Source organism: Labrus bergylta, chromosome 9 (assembly GCF_963930695.1).
Source record: "Labrus bergylta chromosome 9, fLabBer1.1, whole genome shotgun sequence".
NCBI lineage: Eukaryota > Metazoa > Chordata > Actinopteri > Labriformes > Labridae > Labrus > Labrus bergylta.
In genome coordinates, this window is record NC_089203.1 from 15,523,276 (window position 1) to 15,543,443 (window position 20,168).

At 41.6% G+C, this 20,168-nt stretch overlaps 1 protein-coding gene across 9 annotated transcripts; it reads left to right on the plus strand.

Moving 5' to 3' along the window:
• The first annotated feature begins 1,146 nt into the window (after window positions 1–1,146).
• LOC109993035 (catenin delta-1) lies at window positions 1,147–19,194 on the plus strand. Of its 9 annotated transcripts, none has more exons than XM_029279698.2 (22): window positions 1,147–1,304; window positions 6,111–6,234; window positions 7,356–7,519; window positions 9,745–9,813; window positions 9,905–10,024; window positions 10,258–10,520; window positions 10,767–11,048; window positions 11,215–11,455; window positions 11,576–11,798; window positions 11,990–12,185; window positions 12,302–12,419; window positions 12,845–12,998; window positions 13,219–13,236; window positions 13,576–13,644; window positions 14,007–14,134; window positions 14,260–14,410; window positions 14,579–14,771; window positions 15,074–15,285; window positions 15,447–15,488; window positions 15,590–15,657; window positions 15,867–15,968; window positions 17,477–19,194. In XM_029279698.2, exons 3-21 carry the CDS (start codon window positions 7,361–7,363, stop codon window positions 15,924–15,926), a joined length of 2,766 nt encoding a protein of 921 aa, XP_029135531.2. In that variant the 5' UTR covers window positions 1,147–1,304; window positions 6,111–6,234; window positions 7,356–7,360; the 3' UTR covers window positions 15,927–15,968; window positions 17,477–19,194. The 9 variants fall into 9 exon arrangements, with proteins under 9 accessions (XP_029135531.2, XP_065815188.1, XP_065815189.1 ...); XM_065959116.1 differs by having other exon boundaries at window positions 15,867–15,921; XM_065959117.1 differs by having other exon boundaries at window positions 6,111–6,228; window positions 15,867–15,921.
• Window positions 19,195–20,168: the final 974 nt, after the last annotated feature.

The following is a 20,168-nucleotide window of genomic DNA, read 5'->3' on the forward strand; positions in this document are numbered from 1 at the left end:
TTGGGTTACTCGAAGGTTTTGATTTTTTCTTTTGAAGTTCTTAAAGTCAGAAACTTATCAAATAGGCCCGGTTACTAACCGAGATTTAAAGTAGGCCTAGGCTACAGTAGCGATAAACGCTGAGCAGAAAACATAAGATAGGCTATGACGTGTGTAAGTTACAGCCATGCAGTTATGATCCTTTAGTTTCAAATCAAGCATGATTCATAAATCATGTGATTACCATCATCCTCCTAGGCACGTGTAATATCTAAAAGGGCATTGGTTGTGGTTTTTATGTGCCAATAGTTTTGTCGTGTTGGCTCGGAATGTATTACTTCCACAAGAAAAGCTGCTTCCTCTTTGTCTATTGTTCTTGGGCAATCAATGAAATGACATCAGTGTGTGTGTGTACTTTAAGTGAGGGAAAGGGGGGGGGGGGGCGACAGTCGGAAATAAATGGGAGGAGAGAGGCGGTGGGAGGTGTCCTATTGACTCTAGCGTACTGTAACATATTTTGAAATCCCCCTTAAGTCAAAGTCAGAAAAGTCAAAGTCCACTTTATTGTCAGTTTCAAAATATGCCAGACATACAGTGGAATCGAAATTGCGTTTGTCTCCGTCCCGCGGTGCAATACAACCAGAATAAGGTAAAATAGATAAAATAAAATAAGGTAAAATAAGATAAGGTAAAATAAATAAAATAAAATAAGATAAGGTAAAATAAATAAAATAAAATAAGATAAGGTAAAATAAAAAAAATAGATCAAATAGAATAAGGTAAAATAAATAAAATAAAATAAGATAAGGTAAAATAGATAAAATAAGATAAGGTAAAATAGATAAAATAAAATGAGGTAAAATAAGATGAATAATATTTACAGTAATACATTCTAAATTGTGCAAAAGGTAAATAAAATAAAATAAAATTTAAAGAAAAAGTCAACTTGTGCAATGTGCAGTAAAGGCCCTTCTACTAAAATCCTAGGTTTCATCATTTTTAGTTGCTTGTTTCATCTTGTCAAAAAATACAACAATTTTAACCCCAGTCTAATAAATTGTCGGTGTGTGTAGAAACACTTAAAAAAAAAACACCTGTAAGAAAAGAGGAATTCGGTGTGCGCCGTCTTTACGGTAATCCCGCTTGTTGATCCCGCCCTCTCTTTGATAGAAATCTCGGTGATGTCGCTTCGTCTTTAACAAGCTTGACCCAGAAGCCCAGAACCCAAAAGGGAAGGAGGGGAAAAGAGGGGAGAGAAAAAAAAAACCACTTATAGCAGGAATAGTCTTGAAGGGGGGGCACAGGGCAGCATTTCAACGAGCAAGGTAAGTGAACTCGTAAATGTTACCATAGTGTCGATAAAGCGGGATAGATAGAGGATACACTGCAGCGTTGGCAAAGGAGTGGTCACATCAAGATCAGCAACACGACTCTGTTAGGCTAATGCTACCTAGCGATGCAAAACGAGAATTGTATTACACAAGGTCTCTCGGTTTTGTTGTCCTAATAAGCACATGATTATAACCTGGCGCAGTTTTAACCCACGATAGTGATTTCCAAAACTAGGAATTCCGTCTAAAAAAAAAAAAAAAAAATGTCCCGTACATGAAGCTTCAGCTCTAGTAGGCTAATCTGTTTGAGCTATGCTAACGCTAGCCCCTCACGGCTCGCTATGTTGGGTTATTGTGATGCTAACGTAGCAGGACAGCCAAACCAGGTCACACGGGTTTGCTGAGCGAGCACGGCCCGGCAAAGCCTGGGCTGATTTTTTTTTTTTTTTTATCTCCAGCATTTATTATGTTCATTTATGTGGACAGTTAGTGTTGGCACAAAACAAACAGCGAGCAACTCAGTGCTGAAATACACGAAGTCTTTGTTCGTGAGAGTCATTTCAGACCCGTGTGTGTGTGTGTGTGTGTGTGTGTGGTTTTTTTTTTGTTTCTGCCTGCGTGTTTGGCCAAATGCTGCCAGCTCGACTTGCCCCTGTCCTACTTTCGCGATATTACGTTAGCAAAAATCAATTCATGCTAGACAACCAGTTCACTGAGAGTCGTAGAGGTTTCATCAGAGACTGTAAACTAAAGTGTGAGATTCAGGCTGATGAAGACCCCTGAAGAGAACCGGGTTTGGTTCTCTTGACATGCGCAGTAAAGCTGGTCAAAATGTGGTCAACATTGCTGTTTAGAGTAAATAATCTCTCTGTAGATTGCATCCTCATGATTTCCTTACATCCTTAAAAAGTCGAGTCTGTTTTTAAAGGGTGGTGGTCTTCAACCTGTAGTCCAATCAAACCGACTTGGCTCATGCGTCTGCCAGCTCGTGAACCTGTTAGGTGGGTCCTGCGTGAACTTGTTTAGGTAGGGAAACACCTGGGTGGGGATAACTGTCAGCCTGAATGTGAACAAGTCAACCAGCTCTTCCCTTGTAAACACTGGGTCACTGCAGACACACATTGCTGTGGAGGTAAGCATCTCGCCCGTGGGCTTGGAAGAGTATCCTGGTTTGTGTTTGTACAGTATAAGTGATGGGGTCAGCGCTGCAGGTGCCACCACTAATAACCCCGTATGCGATAGTGAACACCCATGTATCAACCTTTTCTTGCCAAGTGATTGTTGATCCGTGCCCCCAGAACCAGCTGCGATTGTGTCTGCTCTCTTGAAGTGTCTAGGTTAATCCTCAAAGGGGTCTAGCCCGTGTTTGTGTGTGTGTGTATCTGTGCGTGCGCGTTAACATGTTGTGTGTATGCGTTAGGAGGTAAGTGGATTAGAAGCCTAAAGCTCCAATCCCATTTACAAGCCACATTCAGCTTAAACAAGCACTTGTGGAATCACACCGACAAACTTATTAGCAAACTAGCAGCGCAGGTTACTGCAAGATGTGCGGACAGGTGTGCATTTTCACAGAGAAGGGGTTGTTTCAGTGTGGGTTTGTAGCTGTCCACGGCAGGTGTAGGGGCTTATTGAATTAGCCAGAGTTTCATGAAGTAGACAAAGGTTGTTCTGTTGTTTACATGTGGGTGTTACAGATGTCCTCTGACATGGCTGAGTTGCTCATGCTGACTGATGGCTGCAGAATCAGATAAAGATATGTGACTCGTGGTCAGTCAGGGCTCAATCAGATGTTTGAGGAGTGAGTGTGTATGATGTTGACCTCAGTGCCCTATGCTCTGCATTTGTTTCAGCAGTGTTCTGGACAATTTCTCTTTGTCCCTCACTAGATTTTAAAACGTTGTGATTTGCTGCTAATTGGGATTTTGAAGGACATTTGTGTTCTTTAACATTTAGAGAACATTAAGTTGATCCTGTGCTGCTTTTTCGTTTTTGCTTCTTGTTCGGGGGTAAAAGTCTGACTTTAAAAAAAAAAAAAGGTCCATTTTATTATTGACAAATGTGTATAAACTGTAGTCTTGATTTAATGTAAGAGAAAATATAGCTCAATATAAATTCTCCAGAGCCAAAAATAATTGTCTGTTAGTTTTTTTTTTTTTTTTTTTGTAAAATCCCCAAAAATATCATCACAAAAGTCGTAAAACCAAGTGTTTCAGGTTAGAATATGAGGAGTAATTGGCAACATATAGTTACAAGATATTGTTACTCACAATAAACAGAGAAATATGATGAATGTAGATTGACAATTGTAGCTTTTAAAAGGTCATGAAAGCAGAACAGAAAACTGGACATGTAGAACAATGTTAGCAAAGGGGGAAGCTGTATGTGGCCGTGTGATCAGGTTATCGACTATGGGGGATGTTCACCGCAAAAAGGAGGAACCGTCCATTATCAGCTTGGTGTTTTCTAAAGTAGATGTCTTACAGGCTTTAGTGGTTTTGTGTGCAGGAAAATGTTCTTCTTTTGGTGCGCTTGAGTAGCCACAGCGTCCCTTTTAACTCCTTCGATGTCAAATCCACAACATCCTGTTTCTCCGGATGTGGTTACAGGGGAAAGGGGAGGGGAGTGGCAACAGACCTGCACTGATTGTTTTCATTGTTCAACGAAACTCACTACAGAGTACAAGGCCAAAACTCACAGCTGTGAAAGAGGCAGACGGGTGGAGGACAGAGGTCAAGAGTGGCTTTCCATGACAGAAACATAAGTAACACAGATGACACACAGATTTGTCCAGTAATGCCCTCGCTCCCCTGCACTTCTCACACTTGCGTTCCTCATACATGCTTACACAAACTTCTTTTTGTTCCACCAACCCCCCGGACTGACAGCTGCAAATTTCCTCGTCTGGCTGTGGTTTACAGACACACACACACACACACACACACACTCACACACTTGGTCTTAGAATAACATTCTCAAGTACATTTGCCAAGAAATATCAATCACAGTTCATCATTTTTCTTGTATGAATGACAGTTGCACTCATTAGTGGAATAACATCACATGTTAAACTGAGATAAGATGAGGACTGAGCCAGTGTTTAGATGCGGCTAATTAAAAGGGAAATTTGCCAGAAGGGGAGAGATTTGATAACATTTTTTTTTTTTGTTGCTTTGTTTGGGTATTTTAGTCCACTTATCTTGCCATATACTGCTATGTTGGTACAGTAAACACAGATCTCTATAGTGTCATGTTAAGGTCATACACAGAGGATGAGTGGGTGGGCTGCTGAACTGAATTGACATGAGACAATGAAAGGAATGCAAGACTTTTTATCTTGTTTTAAGCACATCCCTCTGTCTCACGACCTCGCTGCTGTTGCTCCAGTTTACTCTCACACTCCCCTGAAAGACAGTTTTATTTGTTTGCAGCTCCTGCTCTGCCGTCTCTGTCTGTCTGTGGTGGATAATATCAGCCCTGTCCTGGCTATGACCATATATAGGCATGTGTGGATCAGGACAGCGGTGTGCTTTGCTCAGGTGGGAGACAATGGCTCAGGGGGCGGCACAGTCACTAAGTAGAAGATAGTGTGTGTGCGCGCATGTGACATCATGTCTTCGTGTCAGTCAGCCTTATCCTCCATGCAAATCCTGGTTTTGGTTCCTCCGAATTCCTTTGTCTTGTGAAATATGTTTGAGCCACTCCTCATTTTCTCATCAAGCCATCCCACTTTCCTGCTTTTTTTCCCACACTGTCTGTCACACCCCAAGCAGGGACTTTTTTTTTTATGCAAGCACACTAACCAATGTGTGTGTTAGTCATTTGTCTGACAGACATACAGAAACAGTCTCCGCCTCTGCTGGCCTCAGTTTACCAGCTGAAGTGTGTAGTAGTGGTGGTGTGTTTGTCCAAAGGTGACATCATCGTCTGTAGGCTTTTTATGCGTTCTTTCTTGGCACAATCTCATGCAGGTAAAAGCTGTGAGTCATTCATCATCATCGCTTCCCTTGAACTAATTTCTTCTGTGCTGCGTTTCTTTTTTATTTACACTTGTTAACACTATACATGTCATGGCCCAAAAACACCTGCTGCACGTCTCTGTTTGATCCACAAGTCGCTGCAAGCTAACAATCACAGAAGTGTGTCTGTGCTTGTTGGCAAGCCAGAGAGAGACTTTCAGAAACTGAGCTTTGGTAGCCCCTCCTACATCTTGTCCAACCGGTTATGCAGGTGTGTGGGTGTAGGTGGCTGGCTAATGGCTGTGCCTGAGCTTACACACCTTTTGAAGCCAGTGCTGAGGGGGTTAGGGTTAGAAAGAACAAGAGCGGCAGATTGACAGTCAGACCTGAGGTAGCTGAAGACTGATAAAGATTTAAAAATAAGGCTTGGAGAAAAGAGATATAGCTAATTTGCTGAAGGAAAGATGAGAAGAATATATATTTCTCCATGGATGTTACACAATCTTTAAAACCTGCTTTCACTTTCTGCTGACAGTACATGTTCTTTGTCCCAGATAGAGCGGAAGGTTGGTCCACTTCCCACAGCTAACTACTGCACACAAACCAAAATCTCGAGTTAATATAGGGTGTGTCTAAAGGCCGGGGCTACTGTGTGTCCCTGTCTCTTGCTGTTTTTCTGCACACAGAGCAAACACAACCCTGTTGACACACATGTATGCTATTCACACTGTGTTGTTGTTTTTCAAACAGAGGTGCCTTCCTTCTTTCTAAAACAGCTCTCTCTCTTTCTCTTTATTTTCTTTCCTCCACGTCTCCCTTTCTCTCTCTCCCTCTCTCTCTGCAGTTCAGTCCTTCCTTCTTCTGGGCTTGGTGGTTCTGTGACCTTTTACCCATGAGCAACTAGAGCTCAACCTCTGATCTTGGCGTGATCTCTCACCTCTACTACCAAACCACGCTCACAGGTGAAGGTGTGTATGATTTTTCTCTGACTCGAGCTCTGACATTGGGTTTCTGCGATGCTGTGTTCAGCTTTTTGCCCTAACTGGAATAACTGTATCACAAAAAATATGCTGCTGATGCACATACCATATTTTATACAAAAATGTTTTCTTTGTCCGCTGTTTTTAATTAGCCCCAAACACACTTTCATGAGCCTGTATACATGGGATGGTGTTTTTTTTTTTTTTTTTTTTTGACAAATGCATTAGTGCAGTTACTACCACCAAATTATCAAAAAATTGTTCTATTATTTCACTCACTGTTTATAGAAATTGAAATGGCATACTCCTTGTAATTTATGTTTTGTAAGCGCTAACAACGTCAGGTAGTGCTCAAGGCAGAATTGAATTTGAGCGTGGGTCTCCTTTAAAGTCTCGATGTGGAGGAAAACTTCAAAGGAGGGCTTATTACACCATCACATGTTTGTACAGAAACCCGGTTTCATTTGGCAAGAGGTTATGTCAGTTTCAACCACAGACATGCCTATACAGTGGTGACTACTGTGTTCTCATTACTGAGCAAAGGAATAAATCCCCCGTTGTACAATGCCAACTGCCCAACTCTTTCCAAGAAGAACATCTGACCCACAATCACTGAACTAAATCAGATTAATCAGAACAGTCCAAACATGGCTGCACGATGTGGGATATTTTTTTTTTATAGTAATCATGAATATGGCTTTTTCTCATTTGATTAACTTTTATGGGGAATCATTATTTTTCTCCTTATAAAAGAGAAAATCAAAATATGATTTGACTTTTGTTAGGTTGACATGTTTTTTTCTGACATTTCAAGGACACATTGTATAGTTCATGTAGTTCTGCTTCACCTTAGTATTATATTATTTATTGTTTGTCAGACTTTTTACACTGATCAAAACATTTCAGCATGGTTTGGATATGCGCCCGTTTTTGAATAATTTTGACCCTGGGTTGAAACAAACCTTTTACTAAATCTCAGTGCCCCCAAAATCTTGCATCCACCGGATCATAGTGTACTTTGTATGCAAGGTTTCCCTGTTTTGTAGTCTATATGAGGCTGTATGGATGTATGTAACACCGCCCTCCCCTTTCCCCTTGGGGCTGTGTAGTGTGTATGGAGCAGTGTGAGAGCGCAGCAGCTCTGCTGGAGTCGGTCAGGGAGCAGGAGGTGCAGTTTGAACAGCTGACCAGGGCGTTGGAGGAGGAGAGGAGGTGGGTGGGCCTCCCCGCCACCAGCCCCTCGACCCTGGGTCGCCCCCTCCCTCATACACAGGTAACACCCTCCAATGAACCCAATCATCCCTGATCACGCTCTCTTGTAGGCGTTACCTGCCCTCATCTCTCATTCACATCCAATCCATGGGTCATCATTCCTCTATCCAATCCTCAAAAATTTCTCCGTCTGACACCATACAACCGTCGTTCATAAACCCCAACTTGTCTCCACCAGTGCTTGGCGAGTTTACATCAATTTATGTTTGTGTAAATGTCGCTAAATGTCTCTCTTCTTTGACTCTGGGAGACCTTTCAGCCCTCATCTGCATACGTATCAGTTGCCACCTGCACATACTCGCACTGCTCTGAACATGCCTGAGATGGTCATCATTTCTGCATGCTTTCATTGTCACTCACCGGATACATTCGACACTCAAACACCTTTCACGGCCCATTCTGTGGAATCTCAGTTATTTACCTTTCTAGTTGCAGCATGTTGTGTTTGTGAATGAGGTCATGTGTTGTGCATGTGTCGCATAGTCCTGCATCCAGTTTGGTTTCTGCTTTTTGTATTTCATTGTTTATCAAATATTTAGATGTCTTTCATCATCCTAAGCATTCCTTTGCATGCAGTGATCATTCATATCATCTGCTGTTGTATTTAATCATGCATTAAATGTATCTGTGATAGTGATGTATAGCAAAAGTGTCAGCAGTTTGGCGATTGCATTTTGTACATTTTCCGATATTTTTAACACCGCCTCACTGCAACAACCGCTTTGCTTTAGTTTTCAATTACTGTGTTCATTATTTTCTCTATCTTTCTACATTTTGAGAGTACTGCAAATGTGGAAAAAAAAGACAGAAAATCCTATCAGAGTTTCCAAACATGTAGCTTTCTTTTCTTCTAATAAGCAGTCAAGAATCCCTGATGCTACATTTACTACCTTAATATCCAGTACATTTTTACATTTGAGTAAATATTACCTCATAATTTTTGGTGCTTTTGCTTTAAAAGTTCACTCCAATCACAACATGTAATATTGAAATAGCTGCTGATCATTTCTAAATGATTCATTAATAAATAGCATATTAAGCTGTCACTTTAAAACACATCCGTATTTATCATTAGTGCAATGTTGCAAGTGGCAGCAGGATTGCTGTGTAGACAATATATGAGCAGTTCCTCCATTTATTTTCTTGAACATTTTCAAATAAATTTGTAGCTGAGGATCAGATTTCCTGTTTAAATTTCTAAACACTTCTTTTTTCCTAGAGCTGAGTTATCTGTTTAGAGAATGCCTTAACTGATGCCTTATCCTATATTGTTGTCTCTATCAAAATACTTCATTATCAAAGGGAAAACTGTGCCTGTAGGGCTTGAAGAGCAATTAAAGTAGAGCCATTATCATTTTGGCCTTAGCAAACACTAAATATCAGGCAGGCTGTATTCAGGGCGTGACATTTTTAGGACCTGTTATAACCCTGAGTTTAAATTACACTCCAACATTGTTCCCAAATATTTTCCTTTCTGTGAGAGCTTGCTGACATAGATTAGATCAGATATTGTGTCTCTTTAAAACCTTGGCAGTGACATTAAGATTTGGTAAGTGTGCGGCAGTTGTTAAAGGAAGACTGAGAATGCAGGAAATCATAATCTACCCTTCTTATTGCTCTCAAATAACACAGCTGCCTCCCTGTGGACATATAAATAAAATGCAGTCGAACATAATACTGCAAATGAAGTGGGATATGATTCTTTATAAGGTTTATAACATTGTTTTTTTTATGCAGTCAATGATATCAGAGAAATACTGAAAATCTGGGTGGTAAAACAGTTGCTGAGAAATATCCGCATTATCAGCCCAATTACTCAGGGAGGACGTGTCAGCTTGAGGCTATTTCAGATATCTTAGGCAGTTACATTGCATACAAGTGAGTGCTGCTCGGGGGAAGGTATAAAGTGTCCAAGTCATGCAGTCAGTGTGACAGTCATTGGTTATGTAACAGAAGAAAGCAGGAGGAAGTAAGGAGTGAGTATGAGTGGCTGCACTCCAAAATGTCCTCCCTCATGCCTGGCAGTGATTCACAGACCATAAACATGCAGGGATGGTTTCGGTCAGCACTGAATGTGCTTCGGCAGCAGCAATATCATCTGGGTGGTTGTGAGACACCAGACAGCACTGGCTACTACAAAGTATGCCACAACACCATGTATGTGTTGAGTTTTATTTTGAATTTGCAGGCCATGTCTCATATTTGTTTCTTTATCTTGCGTCTCAGAACGGGCGTTTGGGGGATGCTGACATAGAACGACTGAAACTAACTGACGCATACATAAACGGCACACAGGTACGTGTTTGTGTGTAAATCAAATCATGGTAGAGGTAAACTGTGCCAGTGATTTGATCCATTTTAAACATGTGGTGTGTCTCTGTTACAGTACAGAATGGTGGACCCTGCACACGGCGCTCTAGATGAGAGCTACACACCAGAGGACGACTCCCAGGAAGTGCACTCAGTCTTTTCTGAAGAGGGAACCACAAGGCGCCAAGACAATGGTGTAAGTGATATGACATATGCACTGGCTATCATCAAATTGAAATGAAATCTTGCAAGAGCTGTTTTTAAATTATTTTACTGTAAATAATATTTTTTGTAATGATTGCATGGTTTGATTTAGTCGTATGGGAGCTTACATTTAGCGACGCCTCCAAGCATCTCACACCACATTATTTTCCTTTCTTTGTTATCATATTTTTGAGAATAAGCCCCATCTGTCACTTTGTCATCCAGATGAAGAAACCAATCACACGCACAGTCCTGCCCTCTGACTCCATGTCCATCGATGGGGGGTTGTCAGTGTCCGGTATGGGTCCCTACAGTGCCACACTAGACCGTCCTTACAGGCAGCCTGTAGCAGGAGACTACCCAACTGCCACGGTGCCCAGAAACTACCCCTATGGTCCTGTACCAGGTTATGATGATTACCGTGGAGGCCCTCCATCGGAGGCATATACCAGCTTGAGCAGAGGCTCACACATGGACGACCGCTACAGGTACAACACTCCTTTCGCTTACACTTTTCTGTGATTGTTGTTCATGTATGTTAAGAATTGTGAACCTTAAAGATCAATCTTGTTTTTGGTTTGCGTGAGTTTATTCAATGTAAGATTCCGTTACTGCTTCATCAAAACAATGTGATAAACATGAATAAAGCCTCCAACAATTTGAAGCACAATTTATTTGAATTTGGATCTCTTTTTAACAAATCTGCTCAATTCTAACTTCCCTTCTTTCCCCAGGCCGGTGGATGGCTACAGGACCCTTGACTCGGGCTACAGGGCCCCAAGTCGCCAGCAGCTGGACCCGTATGCAGCCCAGCCCCAGGTGAGCCGAGGAATGAGAGCCCTGGGCTCAGCAATGGAAATGCGTTATGGCCATGGTCACTATGGACTGGAGGATGACCAGCGTAGTGTGGGATATGATGACTACGGCATGGGGCCTCCACCCATGCACCCTGGTGGCTACGGCACCATGCCCCGTTTAGGGCCCGGCCCAGGGGGTATGGACAGACGAAGACTCAGGTAAAACACAAAAGCATATCTGTGCTGTCACATCCTTCTTCTTTTTTGGCCATGAATAGGGGCAGTTTATCAAAGTGATCTTCTTCGCTGACTAATTAGAAACAAATTCATTATTTTAAGCCAAATCTTAAGAAAGTTCCTCTGTATTTCTCCCTCCAACATGAAGGAGCTGCGAGGATACTTTAGATGGGGACATGGGAGGAGTTGACCCGTACGCCTGGGCTGTTCCCATGACGATGGAGAGGGGTAGCATGGCGTCACTGGACAGCACACTGAGGAAGGCTCCTCCTGGTTCATGGAGACAGCCGGAGCTACCGGAGGTCATTGCCATGTTGAGCTACCGCCTGGACCCCGTCAAGACAAACGCCGCTGCATTCCTGCAGCATCTCACGTTCAAAAATGATAAGGTGAGACAAGGACCACATTGAAATGCAGAAGAACAGGGCTTCACAAATCTTTATCTTGATGTGTCATGAAAATTCATCAAATCCTATAGAAGAGCCTGATCATTTTGTACGTGTGTCTAGGTTAAGTCAGAGGTGCGTCGCTTAAAGGGCATTCCAGCCCTTGTGTCACTGCTGGACCATCCCAGCAAGGACGTGCACCACTCGGCCTGTGGAGCACTCAAGAACATTTCATATGGGCGAGACCACGACAACAAGATCGCCATCAAGAACTGTGATGGAGTCCCCGGTCTTGTCAGATTACTGAGAAAAACCCATGACCAGGACCTGACCGACACTATAACAGGTATCTACATCCCCAAATGGCTGCCTTGTCAATATGTTCAGGATTTAAACACACACATGATTGGTTTGGTTTGGCCATACAAATCTTTTGTAAAACTGTGTAAACTGCAAAAAATATTTTACTATTTGAAAGCTAAGCCTGTCTCTTTTATTGCAGTGATAGACATAGTATTTTTTTTAATATCCTCCCAGGCACCCTGTGGAATCTTTCATCCCATGACTCGGTGAAGATGGAAATTGTTGACCATGCCATGCACGCCCTGGCTGACGAGGTGGTTGTCCCGCACTCTGGCTGGGAGCGAGGGAGCAACGGAGCAGGAGAGGAGAGCTGCAAACCACGCCATCTGGAGTGGGAGACCGCCTTGACCAACACTGCTGGCTGCCTTAGGTATGCAAGGGATCAATGGACAAAATGTTGGAAAAAGTTGAAAAGGCTCAGAGAAGAGGAGTTATTTTGAGAAGAAACACATGCAATTATGTGCTTGACTTGTCCCTCTCCAACAGGAATGTGAGTTCGGAACGCAGCGAGGCCAGGCGAAAGCTGAGAGAATGCACAGGATTAGTGGATTCACTCATGTATATTGTCCAATCACAGATCAACCGCAAAGATGTGGATAACAAGGTATCAGATTGATTTTATACATATATATTTTTTGTGGGGTGTCAAGGGACTAATTGGGCAAAACCTCAGTGATGTCCTAACTCTTGCTGCCCATCAGTCTACATGGTTGGGAGGTGGGGGCTAGAACAGGCCATGCAGTAGGGTAGGTAGTATCGGAATTGTCACTATCTGGCTAGCTCGCATAAAAGGAGCCTGGGTCTGTTGAAGATGATAATGCTGTTTTAGTTGCACTGGCCATAAGGAAGGTTATGTAACTTATCAGGAGGGCATAAGGGCATCATTTGGATGAGGGGTTTGCTCACTGAGCGATTATCTTTTCATTGGGGGGACAAGTATCTTGTGTTTATTCGATATTTACCAGTTCCTCTTTCTTTCTCTGTTTCCATCTTTGATCATGTTGTCTGATCCTTTCTCTCCCCCCGCAGCTCGTGGAGAACTGTGTCTGCCTCCTGAGGAATCTCTCTTATCATGTTCACCGCGAAGTTCCAGGCTGTGAGCGTTACGTAGAGGCCCTGCCCCTCAACCAGGGACCCGTCCCTGCTAACAAGGGTGGCTGCTTTGGTTCTCGGAAGGGCAAAGGTCAGTGTTTAACAGATAATACAGTTCAGAGATACTGAAGATTTGGTGTTGAAATTTGGGTAGCTGCTTGTGTGTTTACGCTTCTTGGTGGCAGATGCACCTGTAGCTATTTTTCATACTATACCACCTTCTCTTGCCTCTCCTCCATCCTTCTTACCTCCCCCCCCCCCTTCTTCCTCCTACTCGCCCTTACTTCCCCTTCTTTCTCTGCTGTGTTTAGATGAGTGGTTTTCCAAAGGTAAGATTCCTCTCTCTCTGTGCTTGTGAGCCTTTTGAAACCATTGACCACTCTCATCATCACTCATTTTACTAATGCAGAAAGAAAACTTAACTTGTGAAAGATGAATGTCAGATATTGTGGAATTCACATCCAGCTCACAAGCATGATCACCTGACATCACGCAGACCAGCAGTGCATGTTCACAGTGCTTGTTCAACTCGTTGCATTTCTCATACCGTGCGTGCCAGTTTAGAGGACCGTAGATAGTCGACTGATCATCTCATCCAACTTCACATAATCTGTGTTTTTTTTCTTCAGCCCAAACATGCTTTTCTTTTTTGAATCCATTTCTTGCAGGGAAAAAGGACGGAGATGATGGAAGCGGAGACCAGGTGGACATCCCGAAGAGAACAACACCCGCCAAAGGTATGCACGTCCCTTAAAATCAAATTGACTTGTATCAGTATGGGACATGCTAATACTTTTATTGAAAAATTGTCCCCACATTTCTGTCAAATAAAGATAAATTTAATAAGATAAATAAAAAAACAAAACTAGTGGGCAAACGACAATAAGTATTTATTTAATGTTTGTATTTTTGAAAGAGTTCTCTAAATGAGACACAATGTGTTTTAAGACTAGTGCTTCTCTGTGGTCAAACAAATACAATAGTTCAGGCATAGTTTAAAACTTTTAAAACATCAGGTGAAAGTAATTTTTCTAGCTTACATGTTTATAGTAAAGATGAAAAACTGTGTTAAACTCACTCATGTCTCTTTCTCTTTTAGGCTATGAGCTGTTGTTCCAGCCAGAGGTGGTTCGTGTTTACACTTCGCTGCTCAGAGAGAGCAAAAACCCCTCAGTTCTGGAGGCTGCTGCTGGTGCCATCCAGAACCTGTGTGCTGGCCGATGGACTGTGAGAACTAATTCTTAATAAACTTACAGAGTTGTTAGTTGATATAGAGTACAACAATATCTTTTCTGCTCTCAGTTTAGAACGATTTTCAGTGCTCTCTCTCTCTCTCTCTGTTTGGTCTTTAGTATGGTCGCTATATCCGGGCCACTGTGCGTCTGGAAAAGGGTCTTCCAATGATGGCAGAGCTGCTGGCTCATGTCAATGACCGCGTGGTTCGGGCTATGTCTGGAGCTTTGAGGAACCTCGCCATAGACAACCGTAACTGTGAACTGCTTGGTAAGGACATCAAAATAGGCTTCAAGAAATGTTTCTCAAAGATAAAAGCGTTTTCTTCTCTTTTACCTGATAATATTTTTTTGTCTGTTTTTGTAAATACAACATGGAAGGACTTCTAGATTTGTATCTCTCCTGATATATTGTTACCTCCCTGTATGTATGCTGCAGGTTTGCATGCAGTACCTCACCTTGTGGCCAACCTACCTGGAGGCCAGAGTCAATCTGGGCGCGCCCTGTCAGAGGAGACAGTAGTGTCTGTACTGAGCACGCTCGCTGAGGTCTTGGGCAACAGTCTGGAGGCAGCAAAGACCCTTCGAGCGTCGCAGGGCATTGAGAGGCTGGTGCTCATCAACAAAGACGGGTATGTTAGTTCTGTAAAGTGAATTTAAACTATAATTGTTTTAATGTGGTTTCTGGGGTTGCATTAACAACAGTTTTTATTTTATAATCGGAAGGTGAATAGAGTTACTTTTGGCATTTGAAATTAAAATATTTGAATAACTAAAAAGTGTGAAATACCCTGAATTTATTATTGAAATACTTTAGTTAATGTGGAATAAAGCTTTCTTTTTGTCAACCGTCCTGAGCTGAAAGATTACTGCTCCTAATAAGTGAACCAAAGAGACGCATGGTAAACTGTGAAAGCTTGTGTGTGTCTTACAGCAAGCGCTCAGAGCGTGAGGTGCGGGGGGCCGGCCAGGTGCTGCAGCTCGTCTGGGCCCACAAAGAGCTGCGTCGGCCTCTTGAGAAGGACGGCTGGAAGAAGACTGACTTCATGGTCACGTTAAACCACAACACCGCCGCCACCACCAACGGTCCAAACACCCGGGTTAACGGCACCTATGAAGACAGCACCACGCCATTGCTAGACAGAGGTTGGTTTGCAGAAAAGAGCTTTTCAGAGCATTTAAACCGACATTTAGAAACTTAAAGACTGGTTCATTAAATGGCTTTTTGTGTTTTCCTACTATAGTTGTTAAATGTGCACTTCATTATATATGAAGCTAAAGCCGGGATGTTTTTGTTTTTACCACAGGGGAAAAGAGGGACATGATTCCACTAAACGACCTTGGCCCTGGTTAGTACATTAATTTTTTTTTTCATTAAGACATTAAATTTAAAGCCTGTTTAGATTGAAGGCTGTACTTTATCTGATTCTGTTCATCTTTTGTTTCTCAGAGGCCTACTCTACACTGGATCAGAGGGAGAGGAGACACACTCTAGATGAAACCACAGACACTTTACCGGTACTTTGAATTAGTGTCAGGCACTTTCACATGCTGGGTTGCTCATTAACGACACTAACCCTCTATCTCCTGCACTACTTTAAGTATTTCCTGACTTACACCGTTTCTTTCTTTTGGGAGTCTTTCAAACTTCACTTTTACTGACATTTTTTACTTTTTTTCCCCACTCACTCCTTTTCTCTTTCTCTCTCTCTCTGGTTGTCTCTCAGCGAGGGGTGTATGGGGGCAGAAAAGGCTCCTTGCCCCTCTTGGACTCCTACGATGGTTAGCCCTCCCCCTCCCCTCTACCCCCCTCTGCATGTAACAGCATGGTATGTCTAACTGACCTCTCGTCCTGCATGGACTCAGTCAGCTCTTTTCCTTTGTCTCTAATAACTTCAAACCCTCAGTTTACTAAAACACTGGTGTAGGTCTCTGTGCTGTTATTTAACCCTACAATGCCCTGATGTCATGAGTACATGCTGGTATAGTATGCTGTAAGGTACGCTGTTTCCCGCAGTCTGTCAGTGTAGAGCTAACCCTAAGTTGCTCAAATCCTCAGAATAATAAAAGTCTAAGCAGCAGATTTGTCACAATACCAGAACAATGCTTACTAAAGTTTGAACATTATCATAAATACTACAACACCGCACCATCAAGAGAAGAAGGGGGTTTGATTTTTGTCATCTCATGATAGTTATATGTATATAACTGTATGTATCCAGGAATATAGTGAAGTGTTTCATACATGTACTACGTTTTGAAATGTACAACTCTGCATTTTAATGGCTGTTATCATAGGTAAAGAATCTGTGTTTCAGTGCCCTCTTCTGGCTGTGCAGGCAGTACAACAACAATTTGCCAAAATGATAAACAAAGTAAAGCACTTTGGTGGATTTCATTGTCTGTGAAGCAGAATCTTATTGTCATGTAGTTACTTTTATCAGTATGAAAATTATTAAAAACGTAATAATGAATTGATATATATTTCATGGCTTTGATTTAAGTTATTTTAATTCAAAATGTGCTATCTTGTTCCACACACACACACACACACACACAAGTGAAAAAAGTCTCTTAATGTGCAGCTTGGTCACTGCTGTACTATTCAAGGCTACAGTCACTGTTTAAATGAATGTATTTTTGTTTTACCATGTCATGAAATAAGGATTCTGTCAAACTGACACATTTAGTTTTACATAGCAAGAATTGTACATTGCTCAAGGTTTTCTCTATTTATCGTCAGTGTATTCTTTGGAGGAGGTTGTCTGCTGTTTGGCACTTTTCTTTCATTTTCCCTCCAAAATATACTTCTTTTTTTTTTTTTTATGTATTGACTCACATTTTAATTAACATTTGCATTTAATTTATATCATCTAGGGCTGCATATACAACCCCTTTGCCCCTAGTGCTGTACTTTGCACCCAGATTTCTTTGAGCCATTAGCTAGCAGAAGGTAGATTTAAGTCCAGATGCCCTTACATACTGTATATAATGTTTAAATATGGCCCTCCATGTGATAAACAGTCAGGTGTTCAGGTGATTGTAAACATAGTAAAAATGATACATATTGAAATGGCAATATGATGAAATAGTATACTGCAACAAACTATACTGTATATAATTAAATCAGTGGACTTCTTTTATTTCAGTATTGAAGTATTCTCGTCCGTCTGGTTATTGTGACAGCCCTACTGCGCAGTGTGCCATACTTATACCACATAATAAGTCCTTGTGTTGCCTCCATGTTTAGTGAAATGTTCAGTAAATAATTATATTTTATTTTTCACTGTCACACTCTGACTCTGATTTAATAAAGTACTTTTGCTCTTCTCTCCAGAAAAACTGATAGTGTGCATCACCCAGACTGGGCCGTCCCTGCCTTACCACTGCTACTGAGGAGAGAAGAACCAGATGCACAGACTCTCTCCCCCTTGTCCCCCCCTCCCCTCCTCTCCCCTCCCCTCCTTTCCTCTTTTTCTCTACCAACACACAGATGGGATTAGAAGATGAGGGTTGGCATCCAAAGAAAGTGGCTGTCTTGCAGGCTTGTCATGCAACACAGCCACTTAGTTACAGACACACAGACACACCTATTTTACAAATTCATTCAATTGTAGCAACAGAAATATATTCAGTTTTTTAAATTATACTTCTTCTGTAAAGGCTATTATCTTTGTTGACAATCATTTTAACTGGTGTTGTAATCCTGCTTGATTCTATTTTTTTTTCTGGCTAAATCATTTTGGTCAAAAAAAAGTTTTGCCAACACCCACATCCTAACGACGAATTTGTACGTAGACTTCTAAGTAGGGTATATACTGTATATAAAAAGAAAATGGGATGACTGCATTAGTTTTGGCTCATTAATTTAAATCGTCCCGTTACTGGGATCATTGGGAGGTTGGGACGGAGTGACAGATCGCCCTGTAGAGCAAGAATGTTGTTTATAGAGGAGTTATTTTCCTGTCTAGAGTTATTTTCTCTTGGTTGGGACCAGCACAGGTGTAGACAAGAAAGGGCAGGTGTGTGTATATTTGTCATACAGTAAACCTGTGGCCGACTGTGTGTGTGTGTGTGTGTGTGTGATAAATGGATACGGACCTTGGAGTGAGTGTGTTTTTGTGCGAGTGACGGACCAGACCTATAAGACCACATGTTGATAATTTCATGCATTTATGTTGTTTTTTTTAAACTTATGTCTCCTGTGACAAAGCATTGTCATTGGGTTTTTTTTCTTGTTTTTTAGTTTTTGTGTAATGACTGCCTCTGTTTAGTGTTTGATACTTTAATTTCCAACTTTGTGTCTGCTTCCCCCGAAAGTAAGCTCTGACAGCCTCGGCATCTTTAACTCGTTAGATCACATTGAATGTGGGCCTGACTGGTGAAGCAGGGAACCAAACCATTACTAAACCACAAAACTACTTTAACATCCACTTTAGTTTTCATTCCTAGCTCTACTCTGTCAGACTTTGAAACTACTATATGCTTTTTATTTAGACAAAGTAACACTTTAGGATTATCTCTTTGAAATGATTATCCCCGCTTTAACTCTAAAGTTTAAATAAACACTACTGGTAGTTCTTATTGGCCTTTGTGGTGTGCTGTTTTATAAATAGACCCTTTACAAAATGGCAGGCTTTTATCCTCAGAGCAGACTCGAGTTTTAACAGATGCTGACTTGTAATTTAATTTGGGAGATGGACAAAAACACATAATTGTCTATTTTATTTTATTTTTTTCACTTTGTGTCTGGATTGTTTGTTTTTATTTCAGGATTTAAGGAGCGGGGATTGAGAGCATTATGCAATTTGTTTAACTTTTTTAGTCCCAGTTTTACTGTTACAGTTGTTTTTAAGGCAAAAGAGACCAATCATCTTTGTTTTTTTTCTTTTTTTTTTTACTCTCCGCACAGTATATTTGTAATGTTGCCTATCCATGTACAATTATGATGTACCATTCATACCTGCCTTGGCTCTGAGAAGTTGCTTTTTTCAGTAAAGTATGTATCTGGTAATACTGTTGTTTTTATAAATAAAGATCTTTTCTTAGACCAGATTTGGCGACATGTGATTGATGTGGCTGTGTGGTGAAGTAACGAAGGTCTGCTGTATCATGTAGATAAACAGGTCTAATTAAAGAGAGGCACTCTGAACGTCTGGGTAATTTCATACCCTCACTCTTGTTAAGGCAAATGGCAAACACTCACACCGTCACTATGTCAGATATTCACTCTCTAAGATACCTTTTTCTTTATTTTTTTCTTTTGCACCGTAGCACTGATTAAGCATTGACATTCTCAGCTTGGGTGTCTCTGGTTACACGTTCTTAACAGTGGGGAAAAGATCTGCCATCTATGTGTGTGTGCTTCATTCTCCAGATATGTCGAATAAAAACACACGGGTTCTTCGAGAACGTGAAGGTGTCTCGGTATTTCCAGCATGCAGCCCATCAAAAATGTCTCCCACACAGATTGAGGAGCAGCTGCTTGATCACGAGGTGAATGTGTGATGTAAACTGGTTTGTGTGTGTGTGTGTGTGTGTGACTTGTGCACAGTCACGGGGTTTAGCAACTTTGAAGGAGTTAAAATTCTGAAAATGAAAACATAATTTGATCCAAAAAATAATGGTAAATTCAAGGTATTTTAGTAGTAGCTAGATTTGGGGTTCCAAAATCCCCCCCCCCCCCCCCCCCCACCTTTCCCTGAAGATGGTCTCAATATATAACAAAGCACACTGCCACACACACACCTCAGTCACTGTTAAAAAGAATTAGCACCTAACCTGCTGCTTACAAGCCAGACATGTTGAACTCGGGGAGCATTTGGGGGCCATATGACTCAGCATATCTAAAAATCTTTGCTACGGCCCTGCTAGGAAGTGATGTGTGAGGTTTGTCTAAGTTGATTTAAATCCTACAGCTGCACCCGTCATAATTCAAGAACACTGCACCACAGGTTGAGATTTATTAGAGCTGCATAGGAACATAAACGGTTTTGATGGTTTTGTCCTCTAGCTGTTGAGAGCGTACA